Here is a 19547-nt window from a genome sequence, read left to right as displayed (position 1 = left end):
TTTCTCCACTCTAACAGTAGAAGAAAAAGGAAGAGACAATGAATGATGACGTACAAATGTTTACACATATGATAATTCCCACCTAACGGCTTCCCACATCTGGTCTCAAAAACCGGATGAGGTGAGCAAGGTAAGTTGACAGTAATGGGGAAAAGGGTACTAGAAAACCTGAGGATTAGACAAAAAATAGAGTAAGTCATCTTAAAGTATCAGAGCCTACTTCTCAGGGTTAAACTTTAGACTGCCAGTTCAGTGGCTGGTGTTCATTTGAAATTTGTGCTTATGAAGTTAACTTGAAGCCAGCTTCCCTGTGTAAATTCTTCCAGGACCACATCTCTAAAGCTGTGGATAGAGATACGATGGGCAACTAAGCTCAACCATTTGAGCCATTACCAAATGAGTAACAAGAAGGGATGAAGAGATAGAAGATCTGAGAGGATTTATAAGAATCTAAATTCAAAAAAGAGAAACGTCAAGTTTATTGAGATTATAAGAAATTAACAGGCTCAAAGACTTGGAAGTTATGATGAAGCTGAACATTTTTGCTGTGTTTTGTTTTGTTGATTAACCTAGGGCTTCATGCATGTCAACCACATACTCTATCAAAAGATCAACGTTTTTAATAGTGGGGAACTTAAATCAAGTGAGCTGCAAGGATAGGACAAACTTCAAGAATGGAAATGAGATGTGAAGGTCACATAGTTTCCGATGACGAATAATAGGTCTATGATGTGAGCATGATTCCCTACAGCTGAGGAGGAATGGAAAAATCTATCACTACATATGAAGAAATAAAGGAATTCCAAGGCATAGTAATTAATGGCCCTTCTACATCTGTACTGATATTATGGAGAATGATGATAGATATGAGTGGTTTTTTACATTTAGCTTTTTATGACAAGCTTCATGCAAGCATTTAAAGAAGGATAACTGAAGATCTAACCTCCTTTAAATCTTGCCCACAAATCAAGTTTATTTTCTCTGGGTAATAGTTGTAAATAAAAGTGGATCAAGATGAGTTAAACACTCAAACTGACAAAGGAGTGGTAAACTGACAATTTAAGCATCTTCAAAGCAAAATTCACAGTTCCATAAAAATATTGGAAAAAGACCAGTATGATTCTGTGCAACTTGGCCAAATAAAGTGCAGACTCCCTTAAATGGAAGTGTGTGAAAATTATTTTATTCTTGGATCTAAAAATATTTATTGGGCTGGGGATGTTGCTTAGTGTAGAGCTCTTGCCTAACATGTACAAGGCCCTGAGTTCAACCCCCAGTACCACAAATACATATATACATATAATATTCACTGTGTAGAGTTTGATTTTGAGTGCTCTAAATTTGGAAAATGTGATTTAAACTAGATTGATCATTTTTAAGAACAATTATGAATACTGCTAAGTATCTAAAAGTCCATTTTCATCATTTTAAAGTTGTTTTTAAATAAAAAAAATTTAAGTAAATTGTACAACTTCAGCTTTCACTTTGATTTAAAACAAAGAGTAATGGAATGCTAATATAAAATATAGGATTTCTGTTTTTCTGGTTATTAGACTCATTTTTACTCATATAAAGTAAGTAAGTAAGTATAACCTTACCTTATTTATCCAGTACATTACAGCATCCTCAATATCATAGGGCAGATCTGTGGCTTGGAAAAAAGCTGAATACTGTTGAGCACATGCAATTACTTTTTCTACACTGACCATTTCTACAGTATAAGCCATCATTAGGGTATCTATCATGGCCAAATGTGCACTCTGGAAATACAAAAGAACAATGAGTTTAAAAATTACAGTTCGAAATTACTATTTATATATTTTAAAGTATTAACATTTCCTAATAGCAGTAAAATAATGCCTATAGAAGACTAGCCTTAAGAAGAAAGTATAAATCATACATGCTGAAGATAGCTGACTGGACAAAACCAACTTATTCTTTAAACACCGAGGATCTATATTAAGGTATGTCTCTAAGACGCTTCTTTTCTTATGTTTTACGTCACAATCTTTTACTTTTACATCATTACAATTTACAAACTTCAGAATCACCTCATAAGTTTTCCTTACTTTTCACATTCACATAGTAAAACTTTATAGATTCTACTACTTATTCCGATTGTCAGTTTTAATTCAGACATTTCTTACACCCGAACAAGGCAAAAATTCTTTAACTGATTTTCCTGTCTCCAACTTCTTCCTCATTTAATTCATCCAGCACAGAATTTCTAGTGTTCCCTTATGCTTTTATAAAATATACAAAATTATTATGCGGTGGTAAAAAAAAAAAATCCAAACATTTCAAACGTATATAAAGTAGAAGTGCTCCTCTCTCCCAGTTCTGCTTCCCCAGCAATATCTTCCATTTGGTGTATTTTCTTACCAAAAGATTTAATGCACATCCAATAGATGTAACATTTACATTGTTTCCTATCTTTAACATTACAAACCCTGCTACAACACTGTTCCTTTAAGCATAATTTTTAGTTGTGGGGCTCAAGGGTAACACAGTCTAAATTATAAGCATCACTAATCTTCTCTTTAGAAAGATTATACCAATTTTTTTTGTTGTTTTTTTTTTTTTTTTTTTTTTTTTTTTTTTTTTTTTTTTTTTTTTGGTTTTTCTCCGGTACCGGGAACCGAACTCACGACCTTGCGCTTGCCAGGCAGGCGCTTTTGCCGCTGAGCTAAATCCCCAGCCCCAGATTATACCAATTTTATCTCTCATCAAAAATGTACCAGTCTATTTCTCCATTTTGCCAACATTGTGTATTACTCATTTTTTTTTTACCTGTATCAATATAAAAGGTTAAAAGGGCACACTCTTGCTTGACTTTGCAATTATCTGATTATTAATGAGTATCTTTTTATGTGGTTAGCAATCATTTGTATGTATTTTCTGAAAAACAAAACAAAAAAAACCCCAAAACTGTCTACTCATTATCTTTTGCCTGTTTCTCCCTTTAAAATGTTCATGTTCTTTATTTTAATTGATTTGTAAGAGCCCATCACATACTAATTACATTAGTCCCATGTATTCAGGTAACAAATACCTTCTCCTAGCTTTTCTTCATAAAATCTGTCAATCTCAATATTTTCCTTTATGTCTTTGGAGTTTATACCATGTTTACAAAGGTCTTCTCCATCCTAAGAATACAGAAATATTACTTTTTCTTATTAGTTTAAATCCATCTGGAATTTACTTTTGAAGATGTTACAAATTTAGGACGTGATATTTTTTCAACAGAGACTACACTGTATCATTTTCGCATAAAGTCTACCTCAGTTTTTATCTAATAAAGTTCAAGTTCCTTAACTGTTTTGTACCTCTGAGATTAGCCTTGTAACCTCCCATTTCTTTCCCCAATCTGTATTTCTTTCCAAGTAGCCACACAAGACTTTCAAATCCACCTCCAGTTTTAAAGCTTCTGTACCCTGACTTCTTGTCCTCTCTACAATACAGATGAAGTCCTGTCACAGGTTTCAATGTTGCTCTCACTGTGAAGTTTTTTCTATTTCCTTTCCATTCAAAATGACTCATTCTTCTTTAAAAAAATCAGATGCTTATAGAATATTGTTTATAACTGCATTAAATTCCACATTATCTGAAGTAGGGTGTGGGCACTGGTATGTACAGATAGCTCCCTGAAAATGCTAATGAGTAACCAGAGTTAAGAACCACTAAATACTCTAACCTGAGTACAGCATTTGTATGTGTACCATCATCTGCAAACAACTTTGTGTCTCTGTGCAGACAAGACTTGAGGGCAAGGACATTATCTTAGTTATCTTCCTAGTCTCTCCTATCCTCCCATCTAACTGGGTACCTGGCAACTAGCAGGAGCTGAAGAAAGAAGAAATAAGGAGGGAAAGAAATTAGCTTGTTGGCTACTATAAACAAAGAGCTGGTCTGACTCTGTAGGCTGAAGAAGTTGATTTTGACTATCTTAGAAGGATGTGGGTTCAGCTTCTAAAAAATTTAGCAGTACAATGATATCTCAGTACTTGTCATTAATTGGTTTTGGGAGGTGCAAGGAGTACCAAATATGACAAGTACAAACCAACTGGTTTGGCCAGAAAGGGCAGCAAGTAGCAAGGCAACTGGCACCAAGTTCTACGTTGTATGCTGAGTACCAAATAAATGATGAGTACTGGTATAAATTTTCCAGTCAAAATGCATAGAGTACCAAATCTGATGAGTTTGAAAGCAGCTGAATACCAAGGTATGCCTATATTTATAGGAAGGCGGATGCTTTGGCTGAAGCAGAATTCTGCATATTGGCAACCATAAAGTCAATGGTGACTCCTACTTATGAAGTAATTTATGTGCCAGTTGTTGTGCTAAGCACGTATCTTAATGTGAAGAGCTCATGCTCTTCCAGTTCAAATCTTTTTTGAAATAAGACTGGAGAACATAGTAAAACACACTCTCTATAATTCTCAAAGGTCTTTGAGGGAAGTATCATTTACATTTTCACTGGCTGTAGTGGAGCACACTACACTCATACCCCCAGCTGTTCCAATGCCAAGTACCAAATAAATGATTGGTTGCTTAGGCCCAGGAGGTTGAGGCCAGCATGGTGCAACACAGCAAGACCCAGCCTCTTCAAAAGAAAAAAAAGAAAAAACATCCATTTTTATGCATGAAGCAACTGAAGTTTGGACAATTAAGTAATTTCTCCAAAACTATGTGCTCTTTCTACTGCACTATGCAATCAGGTGTTCAGTCATTTAGGTACAAAGGAAAAATATGTTATATAAATGATAGACATAATATGTGAGAAAGAAAAGCATCAAAAATTATTTCAAATTAAAATCATATTTTCACACTCTACCTTCTCCATGAAGTGTTTTTTAGACTGCAACTGTCCTATTTCTCAGTCCTTCCTTCAGACTCAGAGTGGCACATCCTGTTACTCATGTCATTTATTTCTGTGTGCCTCTCTATGATACTCTGCCCCTAGACGGCAGAGCCTGTCTTTTTTGCACTGTTCCCAGAAAGTTTTATGGATGGAATTTCTTAGTAAATTAGCATTTAATTGCATTAAAAAGCACAATCCCTTTGGACATACATGTGGGATAACATTTCAAGAGCTATAGACTAACTCATATACTCCTAAGATTCCTCTTGGTAACCAGTACAAATATACGAAAGAGGGGGAAAGAGTTGTTGAATAAAAATGATCATGACAGTATTTTAATACAAAAGGAAACAAATAAACACCGAACCATAATGAGTAATTTGTGTTTAGCTTTTTTTTTGTTTTTTTTTCCGGTACCTGGAATCAAACTCACAACCCTGCGTTTGGGCAAACTGAATCTTATCTAGATGTTTAGAAGTGCCTAACCTATGTTAAATGTGGAGGTAGTAAAACAGCACTTTGTAAACATTTTTTGCTAAAATTCATACAAAATATGCCATGGGAATGGAATTTTAAAAACCACCTCTGTGAGTAATGTGGTACTGTCTATACTTGTCTATTGGTTTGGGGAAGATGGGAGGGAAGCAACTGCAAAAATGTAGTGTATTTGTGCATTTTTATGTGGAGATGTTCAGACACTATTTTTCTGTATGTTTTGGGGGTTTTGTTTCTGTGTATATAGTATATATATATATTGAGTAAATAAGTTTTTCGTAATAAAAATAAGTAAATAGATTTTGAGTAAATAAGTTTTTAGTAATAAAAATACGTAAATAGATTTTGCAACATCTAGTCCCTAGATATTAAAGAGGTTGTCAGTGTATGGCAAAGTACTATAGTTAGTAAACCTAACACATTTAGCACTGAAATTAATAGACAAATGTGTGCTCTAAATGCATTTTGGATATGGATTTGTTCAACCATCTCTAAGTAATACATACACCTGTAGTTGTCCATTGGGTTGAAGGCAGAGAGAAGGAAATGGAGGAGGGAATGCTTCAAGGCCAGAATGACACCACATTTTGAGGTAGAAGATACCTCAGATTATAACAATTGCCACACGTACAGTTTTATTTATCAGTGCAGTATGTATGGTGGAAAAGTTCTTATACGAAAAATATAGCTCTGCCTATTTAGGAGTACCTGATATATTTAAAAGTAAAAGTGGCAGACACACTTTTTGTAAATAGTTTTAAAAAACTGATGGGACCTATATATCTATATCTGTATCTATATCTGTATCTATATCTATATCTATATATCTCAAGGCCCAAATCAATTTGGAGCTATTATGGCTCCAAATAAAATACATTTAACCCATTTATGCTAAAGACTGAAAGTTTTTGAAGTCTTGTGTGAAATTCACATATATTATCTATAAAAATTCCAGGAACAAGAATTTGAAGAGAACACATTTCATAATGTTACACTGTTGTGGGCATCCCAAAAATGGTTCAGTAGGCAATGCAGGGTAATTTCTTACCTATTGCAGTAAGATCAGAATAATAACAAAAGCTAACATTGAATGTTGCATACATATACTGTGTTCAGCATTTTACTGCCATATACCATTTCTCTATGTAAAGTTTTCAGTGTGTACTGTTCTCAGCAGCAAAACAGGTTTAGTATCACAACTCTGTGAGGTAAGTATTACTATTATATCTATTTTACAGATGCGAACCCTGGAACTGCAAGGAACAAACATAAGCATTCAACCCTGAAAGTCTGGCTCTAGAGGCCAAATCACTACACACCACACATGCAGACTTAATCCCAACCCCCTACACTGTGACTTCCAGTATTGCAGTAGGAGGCAACAGCAGCCATGACAGAGGCAACATGGTACACTACGGCCACCAGATGGCAGTGCAAAATATAACATGTAAGAGCAGCAGCTCAAAGACCAACTGAGAGTTGCTCTATTTTGCATTTTAATGGGAAGGGAAAGGATGCTTGATTCCAATGACTTTAGTTAGTTAGCAAAGAAATAGCATCTCAAAGCCAGTATTAGTTTTATATTTGAGTTACATAGGTTATCTTTTGTTATTTCCACCCAGTAGAGTCTAGGCAAAAATATGTATTATAAATGACAAATAAAAATGGCAGGTGTGGTGGCATATACCTGTAACCCCAGATACTCAAGAGTCTAAGGCAGGAAAATTGCAAGTTCAAGGCCAACCTCAGCAACGTGGTGAAATCTTCCCATTTCAAAAAAGAAAGAAAGAAAAGAAAAGAAGCTAAAATGAAAATTAAAGCTATTAAAAGAAGTGAGAGCTTTCACGTACTGTAAAAAAGTTCATTAGCCCCACAAACAGAAATCCAACTATTGGATGGCTTAAATAATTCTTCAGCTGGGGACATAGCTCATCAGCACAGTGCCTTGCTTGGCAAGTGCAAGGTCCTGAGTTCGATTCCCAGTACCAAAAAAAAAAAAAAAAACTTGCATCAGATTTAGACATGTAACCAAAAAAATTTTCTTAAAATAACATTGAGTTTTATGTGCCATATGCTGATCCCAGCTACAGCACCTACCACATCCAAGTACAGCAGTACCTCAGGGACAGGCAGGAGCAAAGATTTAGACTATGAATATAAAGTATCTGAGTTATTCTGCTAAAGTGGCATATGTAGCATACACACCCCAGAATGTTTTTTCAGAGCTAATCCTACTTTTGGAAATTTTACAGCTTTGCCTAAGTTTCATTACATGAAGATAAATGTAAAATATCACTTATAACCCTACTGAGGCAATAGATCAGTTTATCAATGAGAAAATTAAGACTTAGACTGTGTAATCTACCTTGGGCCACAGAGTTAATAAGAATTATAACAAGATATAAAACAGATCTGTCTGTTGTCAAAGTTCACACATTTTCCATTACTCCATGCTGGCTCCAGGATTTTACAATAATTTAAGGGAATAAAATTTAAGGGAACTAGAATGTCAGACTAATCTTGCTGCAAGTTAGAGGCTAGCCTGGAATATATACTAAGACCCTGTCTCAAAGATCCAAAGACAAAAACAAAAAAAAGAAGAGGCAAAAAATGATCATTTGCTTACTTCCATAAATATGCATTTCTGCATACCCTTAGCAGGAAACATTTACTTATGAATCAATGATGAAAACAAAGAAATATGCTAAATCAATTCTATATTCCTCCCACAAATTTTATTTACTAATTTGGTCTTCTTTTTTTAAGTGCTTACTAGGCAAGCATATATATATATTGAGATATATCCCTTGTTAAATTGTCCATGCTGGTCTCGAACTCAAGCTTTGCCTCTGCCTCCTAAAGTGCTGGGATCTGGCTATGGTATATGCCACAGGTACATGGTACATGCCACAGGTACATGGTACATGGCATCTGGCTTTGGATCCATCTAATTTAGATAAAAAGTACATCTCAATTATTTTAGTAGCTAGTATCTTAAGACATAAGAAATCTAGAGTTGGTATGAGAACAGAATTGTCTCTTTATATAAGGAAATTTCAGTATAGCAAATATCCAACCTATCAAAAGTAAGTTGGTCCAAGGAGCAAAAAGCCTGGACCTTAAAAATAAAGAGAAAAAATACATCTTTTTTACCTATTCATTCCTCAGTTGAGGGATATTTTGTTGTTTCTAAGATCTAGCTATTACAAATTGTGCTGCTATAAACATGGGTACACATATATCACTGTGGTATGATGTTTTTACTTCTTCTAGGAAGATACCCGGAAGGTGAATAGCTAGATCAAATTGGACCTCTAATCCTAGATTTTTGAGGGGTCTCTACACTGATTTCCACAGTGGTTGCACCAGTCTACACTTCCACCAACAATGCAGAAAGGTTCCTTTTTCACCACAGCCCTGCCAATAGTTGTTATAGGTTGATTTCTTAATGACAGCCATTCTCTGTGGTGTACTACTCAGTCATAAAGAAGAATAAACTTGAGACTTCTATAGTAAATGGATGCAACTTGAGACCATATTCCTAAGTTAAATTAGACTCGCTTGTGTAAACATCATATTGTCTCCCTAGTATGAGACCAAAAGAGTAAATAAGATCTAAAATGTACAACAGATACTGTGAAAATGGGAAGAAACTGTTCAAAAGGACAGAGAGACTGGGATGGGGGAAAGAAGAAAAAAAGGAAGGGAAAAGGAAAAAATAAATATACAAGATAGTTATACTATTAATTTCTCTTAGTTCACTGAAAAGAAAGGTTTCTGCTTATATTGTTTGGTCAATTTTTCAAACCTGTATCTTGTAATCTGAGCATGTACTTTGAAGATAACCATATGCAATGTATGAACCATAGTTACTCTATTACCTTGTTTTGAAATTTTGTATCATTGTTTTTATTTTTTTTCTCTTTAAAATAAAAAAAATAATAAAGTGAGACGTGCTGTGCTGGCACATGGCTGTAATCCAGCACTTGAGACGTTGAAGCAGGAGGACTGCTGTGAGTTCAAGGCCAGTCTGCGCTACATGGTGAGGTCATGGCCAAACCACACCACATACCACACCCCACCAAACCACACCACACCAGAACAGAACAGGAGAGGAATATACATTGAACAGCAGATATTTCTACAGTTAACTACAGGATTAGAGACTGTTGTTCAGACATATTGATGATGTATCCCATTTGTGTTAGATACAGGCTCAAAGAGTATCACTGCAGCTCTACTCTATTCACGGAGAATGGTAAATGTGGCAGCCCTGGTTAATTCCCATGAAATTCAAAATGTCTTTCATAAGATTCAACATCTAAAACAATATGACATGTCCTTACACAACTGTTCATACAAAACTGGTGCTTTATATTTTATTTTGGGCCTCTCTTGTTTAATACCTGAATAAAATAAAAACAAAGAACAAGTAAAAAAGTATAATTATAAGCATGTGACTATCAATGATACTTAGTGCTATTTCAGCTCAAATTTTTAGGGAACAAATACACAATGAAGCAGTTGAGAGTTCTATTTAGTCATATAAGCATAGTAAATATCTGGTTTACATTTTGTCATTTACCTTTAGTGAATTTAATCACAGTATTAAATGGAGAACTGTTTTCAAGATAATGTTAAATGAAAAGTAACATTAAGCTTTACTACAAACTGAAGATACACAATCAATCATATAACCCAAATATCTATTAAAAACAAGGCCCAGACCAGTGGAAGATTATTATGTCTCCCGAGCAGATCCATCTCTGGACTCTAAACTCAAATGGCAAGTTAAACATGTTTAAACACAACTATTCTGAATAGACACATGCAGGAATTACCATTAGTAGCCAAATGAATACAGTAAGTGAAATTATACTTTAGAGTCAGGGTTCCAAATACGACTGACCATCAAAAAACTTACAAACCTGGCCTTAAACCTTATACACCAATTAATTAAATCCCTAAAGAGAGCCAAGAAAGTAACATAGTAACAGGAATCTTGCCTTAAAGAGTTCCTCATAGCTGCAAGAGATTAGCTTTTCTATAATCAAATTAAAGTAAAAAACCTTCAGTGAATTCCAGGGCCTACCAAGCAAGTCTAAAATTATCGGAATTAATACTCAAGTTCTTGAAGATATTAAAGTTATCACTCTTTCCAGGTTTATCATTTACACTTACTATGAGCTACACTTACTATGTAGCTCAGGCTGGCCTCAAACTCACAGAGATCCTCCTGCCTAAGACTCCCAGAAGAGATTACAGTGGGCATTTGCCACCATGCCTGGCCTGTAACTTTTTAATATGAGAGAAAAAATGTGTGCCAGAATACAAAAACACACGAAAAAACAAGGTTTAAACAGGTCACAAAGGGTCTGGGTAGGTCCTAGAAAGTTCGTGAAGAATGAATCTTATGAAATAGAAATTGTGTATGATCAAGCTAGCTATAATTTGATGAAAATTATTCGTGTTTTTATAAAAATTGAGCATTAATACACTGATATAAAACTAAACTCTACATTTAGAACAACAGCATTTTCTTCAAATACCTACTATTAGTAATACTTCTCAAGATTTTGATTTTTAATTTTGAAATGTTTCTTTACATTTTGATCTAATTTCTGAATTGTGACTTTTCCCTATTTTAGTTTCCGTTTGACTTCTTACATAGATAGCATGTTGACACTTTCTGCCTCAACTTTTTAGAAAGCTCCTATGAAAGCTTTTTTCCCCTCATTCTGACTCTGCTTTGTGGGATGATGTTAAAAATGTTTTATTTATTTATTTATTTATTTATTTATTTATTTATTTATTTATTTATTTATTGCCTTTTTGAGACAGGGTTTCACTATGCAGCTCAGGCTGGCCTCAAACTCACAGTGATCCTCCTGCCTCAGCCTCCAGAGTGCTGGGATTACATGCTGGGATTACAGGTGTGCGCCACCACACCTGGCCTTGTTTTTCTTTTTAAAGTCCAGGATAAATTGATTCTTTAATCTTGGTTTTGCTGTGTTATTTGAATTGTTCCCTGTGTCCAGACAATTTCATAAGCTTTTATTATTTCTAAGAGTTATATATCATTCTCTTCAGGGTACTAGTTTTCTTCCTCACTTCTATAATATATACAATCATAACCCTGAACATGTACCCTTCTAGTGTCTAATTAAAGTATGTTTTCATAAAGTTTAAGTGGGTTTCCTATATGGAGAAAAAATCCCATTGCAGGAGGCTTTTATTTACCTTTTGGTAATTGGCCTTAGTGACAAAATTTTTTATGGTTAATTGAGATAACTTCCTACATTCCATGTTGTTTTTATTAAGTTTTGATTATTTTGGAAAACCTGAGAAAAAGTTAAATGTTTTGGGTTTTTTGAGATGTGAAAGAGTTAATTTTTCCCCCACATTTGCTTTTAAAGTCTGTTAATTATCACTCTTTGTGTTAATTATACACAAATGACTATTGTCTCAGCTCTCAATTACCAAAAAAAATACCTGAAACAATCACCTTACAAAAGAGAAAAGGCATACTTTAGCTCACAGTTCGGGAGGGTTAGTCATGGCTGATTAGCCACATTGCTTTTGGGCCTATGGCAGGGCAGCACATCATGATGGCGTTGTGTGGAAGAACAAATTGCTCACCTTGGAGCCAAAAACAAAGAGGAAAAAGTGGGTCTGGAGACCTGTTATCTCCTTGAAGGGCATGCTCCCAATGATCTGAAGACCTCCCACTAAGCCCCAACTCTTAAAGGTTCTACTACCTACCAAGAGTGTCACCATGAAGACCAAGCTTTCAACACAGGCCTCTGGGATCCATTTAACATTCAAACAACTGTAACTAATATTTTACAAGGATCTGTAATCCTATTTTGATCAAGTGTTTTAAATCTTTTTAACAGTTCTGGCATACCTCTTTAGAATCAAATCAAGATCTAAATTAAATCTGCCTGACCTAAAACAAACTTTGAGATTTTTCAGTTGGGCCTATGAAGAGCTTCAAAGGATGTATGGCTCGTCTTCTAGAGATGGTAACAAGGCTCATCTACTATACTGGATTTATATGGGAAGCACTGTCAAATAATAGAATACTAAGTTCTCCTCAAGCTATGTTTCCATAGACATGTTACTGATACAATGTCCTAAAGATTACATGAAACTTAATAAAAGTCTGATGGCCCTGATAAAATGCTATCAGTCTTGAGTCAGCTGTCTTAATATTATATGCAATAAACAAACCCTGAATTTCTTCATCAATAACCCAACTGTTATCAGAATTTTAATCATAATTACTCTAAGTCTTTTGTTGCACACAGTTTCTTCTCTAAGAACACTTGCAATCAGTTTCTTGGAAAAAAACCAAGTACTTTTGAATACAGATTTCTGATAACTTTATAATCAATGAACTAAATAAAACTGGCAGAACTTTAAACAAACCGACTAGTTAGTTCATAAAACTGCTAATTAACATCAACCAGAATAAGAATTAATTATGTAAGAGTGAAAAAATTAATAAGATTTATAGGGTTTTATGACTTTTATCTGCAATACTTCCACGCCTGGCAATACTGTTATTTACTTAAATGTTTTTGTTCTCTGGAGTTAAGGAAACATCTCTCTTCAACTAGCTATATTTAAAGAGCAGCTTGGTAAGACACATTTCTGTGAACAAAAGTTTACTTTTTCCCCCAGTTAAGTCCTCCAAAATATAAAACCCTACATGATTCCTCCAAAGTATAAAACTATTATTCATGGTATATGCTTATTTGCACAGGTTTAAAAAGAGTATTTTCTCCACAACAGGATGCAGCTGGAAACATGGGCTCCAACTGGGATGTCATAGTTGAAAATATGCATAGAATGCCTGACTTCAAGTGTTCCCACCCTTATAGTGAGTTAATAAAAACTATTATTTCCTGGCAGAGACAAGAACCTCAAAATATTAAGTATTATAAATGAAACCTAAAATGCTTTGGTTTGGATTTCTAGTCTTGAGAGGTGTCTAAATCTGAGATTATGCTATAGTAAAATCACTTTCCCAGGTACTTCATCAAGTTATCAAGCTTAATCCTAGGACTGACCATGGATCAATCACAAACTCTAGATGCAGCTACCTCTGAAAAAGCCTGCCCCTCATGAACACATGAGGCTTTGCAGGGAAATCCAGACACAAACTATAACAGCAATCTATAGATTTAAGTATTCATATCAGAAAAGAAGAAAGATTTAAAAATCAGTGACCTAAGAATTCATCTTAAGAAAGTAGAAAAGAAGGAAGCAAATTAAACTAAAATAAGAAAAAGGAAGGAATAATAAAGGTAAGAACAGAATCAATGAAGTAGTTTTTAAAATAATGAAACAATGAGGTGGTTTCTAGAAAAAAATTAACTGAAATGATAAAGCTCTATAGAATTTAACATCAGGAAAGAAAAAAAGGGACATCACTATAGACTGTACATATTAAAAGGGAGTACTGTGAAAATTTAAAATTAATAAGTTTAATATATTTACATAAAATGGGTAAATGCCGTGAAAGACACAAAATAACTAAAACTGACACAAGAAACAGAAAATCTTCATAGTTGTAAATCTATTTTTAAAAACTAATTTGTAATTTTAAAACCCTCCCACAAAGCAAGCATCAAGCTTTGATGACTCAACTGGTAAATTCTATCAAACACTAAAAGAAGAAATTTTACCACTCTCAGATAGTCTTTAGGAAAATAAACCCATTATATGCAGTCACTATTACTTTGATACTGAAACTAGACAAAGAAATTAGAAGAAAAATATCTATCCTGAACATGGCTACAAATATCCTTAAGAAAATATTAGCAAATTAAATCCATCAATACCTAAAACAGATAATATATCATGAGTAAAATTCCAGGAATTCAAAACTGGTTTACTATTTGCTATAGTTTAAATATGAAATATTCCCTCAAAGACTCATATATTGAGATTTGGTCTCCAATGAAGTAATGTTCAGACCTGGGCCCTGAAGTGATTGGATCATGAGGACTGTAACTTTCCCTGATGAGATCCTAATTTGACACCATTAATGGGAGGTGATGGAAACAGGAGGAGGTGCCTAGTCAAAGGAAGAGATCATGGGGCATGACCTTGGGGACTGTTTCTCATTCCTGGCCTCTTTTCTCTGCTTTCTGGATGTCATGAGGTTAAGTAGCATTCTTCCACTACATCCTTCTGCCAGAATGTTTCTGCCATGCCCATCCCTAGAAACAACAGTCAGTGATCATGGACTGACACCTCTGAAACTGTGAGCCAAATTAAACTTTCCTTCCCTTAAACTGTTTTTCTGAGGTATTTGGTCACAGTGACAAAAAGGTGACTAACACAATATTTGAAAATCAGTATAACTCATATATTAAAAGGATAAATGAGTAAAGTCATATGGTTTTCTTAACAGGAACAGGAAAGGCATTTGAAGAACACAGCACCTATTCATGATTTTAAAAAACATTCATAAACACATTTCTTACTAAACTAGGAATAGAAGGGAACCCCCTTAACCTGGCAAAGGACATTCTTAAAAATCCTACAGATAGCATATTTAGTAGTAAGAACTGAACATATTTTCTGAATATGAGGAATAAGGGAAGATGTCTCATCTCAATATTATCTAGAAGTCTTAGGCACTAGGGAGGGGGGGAAAGGCATATATAGTAGAAAAGAAGACATAAGCTTACAGACAACATGACTGTGTATGTTAAGAATTCTGAAATATGCACAAAAGCCTACTAAGAATGAATGTAGTTAGCAAGGTTACAAGATACAAAATCAATGTTCAAAATTTAATTATATTCCTATGTACTAAAAATGAACAACTATAAGTTAAATTTAAAATAAAATTCCAGTTCTAATAAAAATATGAAAGAGAGTAAAATTTAACAAGTATGTATAAGAGCTAAAAACTACAAAATTAAAATTATAAAACTAAAAACTACAAAATTCTGCTGAGATAAACAATAATTAAATGGGAAGAGACACTATGTTAAGTACACTAGGGGACTCCACATTGCTAAAATACCAATACTACTCGAAATGGTCTAGTGATTCAATATACTTCCAGTCCAAATTAAGCAAGCTTTTTTCTTTTTGAGAGAAAATGCCAAGTTGATTATAACTTTATATGGGAATACAAAAAACCTAGAATAGCTACAATAATTTTGATAAAAAACAACAAAGTTGGATGGCTTACATTACAGATTTTAAGACCTAACTATAAAACTACAGTAGTCAAAGACTGTATGGTACTGATCTAATGAACAGCAAGTCAACAAAATAGAAAAAGATATCAAAATCAATTATTAGGGGAAAAAAGTTTTCAACAAATAGTGCTAGAATAATTAGGTATCCTTGTTTAAAAGAAAAAAAGCACCATGATCCCACTATCTGAAAAAAGGGATCCAAAATGAATCACAGGCCTAGATGTAAAGGCTAAAACTATAAGCTTCTAGAAGAAAACTCAAGGAAAACCTTGTTCACAACCATAATGTAAGCAGAGATTTTTTAGGACCTAGAAGCATTAATAAAAGAAAAAATTACAAATTGGTCTTCAAGAAAATTTTAAATCGCTTGAAAACTACCATTAAACATGAAAAGACAAATCATAGACTAGGAGAAATATTTGCAATACATATACTTAAAGTACTTGTACTCAGTATAACAATGTACAATAACATAAAAACGAAACTTCAATAAGAAAATGAGAAAAAGATTTCAACAATCACTTTACAAAATATGTATGAATGACCAACAAACTTATTTTTTCTTTAAAAAGCCACTAAATTACATTACCCATCTGGAAATGCAAATCAGAACCACAGGGAGAAATTCACATTAGAATTTAAAAGCCTGAAAACAAGCACTGGTAAGGATGCAGAACAACTGAACTCTCTCACACACTGCTGGTTGCAAAATTAAAATAAAACTACACTGGAAAATGGCTTCAGATTCTGAAAAGTTAAAATACATACTTATATATGCTTCACTAATTCAAATTCTAGGTACTGTATCTACCCAAAAGAAATGAAAATACAGGTCCACACAAAAATAGTCATAAATGTTCATGATCACTTTACAGTAAGTCACAAATAGGAAACAGAGGGCTGGGGATTTAGCTCAGCGGCAAAGCGCCTGCCTGGCAAGTGCAAGGTTGTGAGTTCGGTTCCCGGTACCAGAGAAAAACCAAAACCCAAAAAAAAAAACCAAATAGGAAATATCAATGTTCATCATCAAGTGAATGAAAGTGTGGTATTCATACAACAGAATACATTCAGCAATAAAAAGGAAAACATTACACTTGATAACATGGATGAATCTCTAAAATATAAGCAAAAAAATCTAGTGAAGAGTTCATGTTATGCTTTCACTCAGATAAAATTCTAGGACAGGTCTACTAATCTACATTAACAGAAATGAGATTAATGGATGCCTGAAGTGGATGGGGTTTGAGATGACTGGAAAGAGGCACAAGAATTTCTGGATATGATAATGTCCTATATCCTGATTGGAATGGTATTTGCACGAGTATATATTTGTCAAAACTCATCAACTACTTCATAAAGATGATTTTTATAAAGAAAGCTGATAAAGTTTTTTTTATAAACAAAGTTGATCATAGAAAGTCAACTAACTTTACTGAGCCCAATCTTCTTTATCTGTTAAATGGGAGATGATCTTTAGTATGTGGAAGACACATCTACAGTGGCATGTTCACTGCATCACTACTTATGTAGTCAAGATATAGAATCAGGGGCTGGGGATTTAGCTCAGTGGCACAGCGCCTGCCTGGCAAGCGCAATGTCATGAGTTCGATTCTCAGAAAAAAAAAAAAAAAAAAAAGATATAGAATCAACTTAGGTATCCATTGATGAATGATGTGATTAAGAAAATGTGGTTATACACAAACTGGAAATCTGTGTGTTAAGTGCAACAAATCAGGCACAGAACAACAAATAATGCATGCTTTTACATGTAGATGCTAAAAAGTTGATCGCAAAGTAGAGAAGAGAAGAGCCTGGGAAGAACATAGGAGAGGGGAGGATGGAGAGGAGGGATGCAGCTGGATAACAAGAAAGCTGTTATGGAAAGGAAACAAATCACCAATAAAAGAAAGTGCATCAGAATCACAGCTGACTTCTTCACACAAACCTCCAAGTCAAGGAGAGCTTGGAATGAAGTATTTCAAGTTCTAAAGAAAAATAACCTTCAACTCAGACTGATGTGCCTTGCAAAACTATCCTTCAAAACTGATGGAAAAATAAGATACTTCCATCACAAAGAACACCTGAGGAAATTTATGACCACCAAACCAGCACTCCAAAATGTTTTGAAGGACATTCTAGAAAGAGATAACAAGGACTACAATTTCATGAACCCCTACAGAAGGAGTCCACCAGGCAAGGCAAACAATTAAACAGAACGAGGGGGAAAAAAAAAGGGAGCCAACAAAAGGAAAATAACATTGCAAAGATAAGTCAATACATATCATTAATAACCGTCCATGTTAACGGTCTCAATTCACCAATCAAAAGACACAGACTGACAGCACGGATCAAGAAGCAAGATCCAACAATATGCTGCATACAAGAAACACATTTAATTCAAAAAGAAATTCACAGACTAAAAGTCAAAGGATGGAAAACAATACTCCATGGGACAAGAACCCAGGAAAAAGCTGTAAGACATAGTTATTCTATTTGCAGACAAAGTCAATTTCAAGCCAAGACTGATTAAGAGAGGTAAAGAAGGTCACTACATCCTTGTAAAAGGAATAATCCAAGAGGAAGAGATAATCACAAATATATATGCAAAAAGTACCAGTCACCTAACTATATACAACAAATATTAATGAGCATGAAAAATTAAATAAGCACTAATACAACTGTATTGGGAGATCTCTGTTACCCACCGTCACAAAAAGACAGATCAACAAGACAGAAAATCAACAATGATATATCAGAACTGAACCAAATTTTTTTTTTGTTTTTTTTTTGTTTTTGTTTTTTTTTTGGTTTTTCTCCGGTACCGGGAACCGAACTCATGACCTTGCGCTTGCCAGGCAGGCGCTTTTGCCGCTGAGCTAAACCCCCAGCCCCAGTGAACCAAATTTTTGAATAAATGGACTTAGAAGATGTCTACACTGTTTCACCCCACAACTTCAGAATACACATTCTTCTCAGCTGCATATGGGACATTCTCCAAAACAGATCATACACTAGCACATAGAACATGCTTAAGTGAACATAAAGAAACTGAAATTATCCTATGCATATTATGAGACCATAGCACAATCTAATTGGAAATCAATGGCGAAAGAAACCACAAGAACTTCATAAATATGTGGAAATTAAACAGCACCCTCCTGAACAACCAATAAGTCACAGATGAAATTAAAGAAGAAATTAGACAGTTTCTACAATTAAATGATAATGACAATACAACATACTGGAACTTATGGGACACAATGAAAGTAGTTCTAAGTGGGAAATTTACTGCAGTGAATACCCCTATCAGGAAAACTGAGCAACTGCAAATAAACAATTTAGTGATGAAGTTCAAACTTCTAGAAAAAGAAGAGTAGGCTAAGCCAAGCTTGTACGAGTGAGGAAATGTAATGATCAGAGCAGAAATCAACATACTAGAGACTAAAAAAATAATAAAAAGAATCAAAGAATTGAAGAGTTGGTTCTTTCAAAGATTAAATAAAATTGACAAACTCTTATCCAACCTTATCAAAAAAAGGAAAAGACAAGACTCAAATCCATGCAACTAGGAATGAAATGGGTGAAATCACAATAGACCCTGCAGAAATCCAAAAGATAATCTATACCTACTTTGAAAACTTGTATTCTAGTAAGATGGACAGTGCAGAAGAAATGGGCAGATTCCTAGATACAGATGAATTACCAAGGCTGTATCAAGAAGATATAAAAATCCTATATAAACCAGTATCAATCAATGAAATTGAAGATGTAATTAAAAACCTACCAACAAAGAAAAGCCCAGGCCCTAACGGATTCACTGTTAAATTCTACAAGAAATTTAGAGAAGACCTAACACTACTACTTCTCAAAGTCTTTAATGAAACTGAAAAGGAACCAATACTACCAAATTCGTTCCTGCAAGCATACATTACCCTGATGCCAAAATCAGAGAAGGACCCAACTAA

General features: G+C 34.3%; 1 protein-coding gene across 3 annotated transcripts in view; it reads right to left on the bottom strand.

The window, feature by feature from the left end:
- Nucleotides 1-19547, bottom strand: part of Camsap2 (calmodulin regulated spectrin-associated protein family, member 2) — a 97412-nt gene that overhangs the window by 43658 nt on the left and 34207 nt on the right. For all 3 annotated transcript variants that reach the window (XM_005375145.2, XM_005375146.2, XM_005375147.2), the window contains exon 3: nucleotides 1599-1760. In XM_005375145.2, coding sequence (XP_005375202.1) covers nucleotides 1599-1760 — 162 coding nt within the window. The remainder of the gene's footprint in view (nucleotides 1-1598; nucleotides 1761-19547) is intronic.

This window comes from Chinchilla lanigera, unplaced genomic scaffold, assembly GCF_000276665.1.
Source record: "Chinchilla lanigera isolate Chin_1 unplaced genomic scaffold, ChiLan1.0 scaffold00005, whole genome shotgun sequence".
Classification (NCBI taxonomy): domain Eukaryota; kingdom Metazoa; phylum Chordata; class Mammalia; order Rodentia; family Chinchillidae; genus Chinchilla; species Chinchilla lanigera.
The sequence above is the reverse complement of the archived record's forward strand: the minus strand, read 5'-3'. Positions and strand labels throughout refer to the sequence as shown.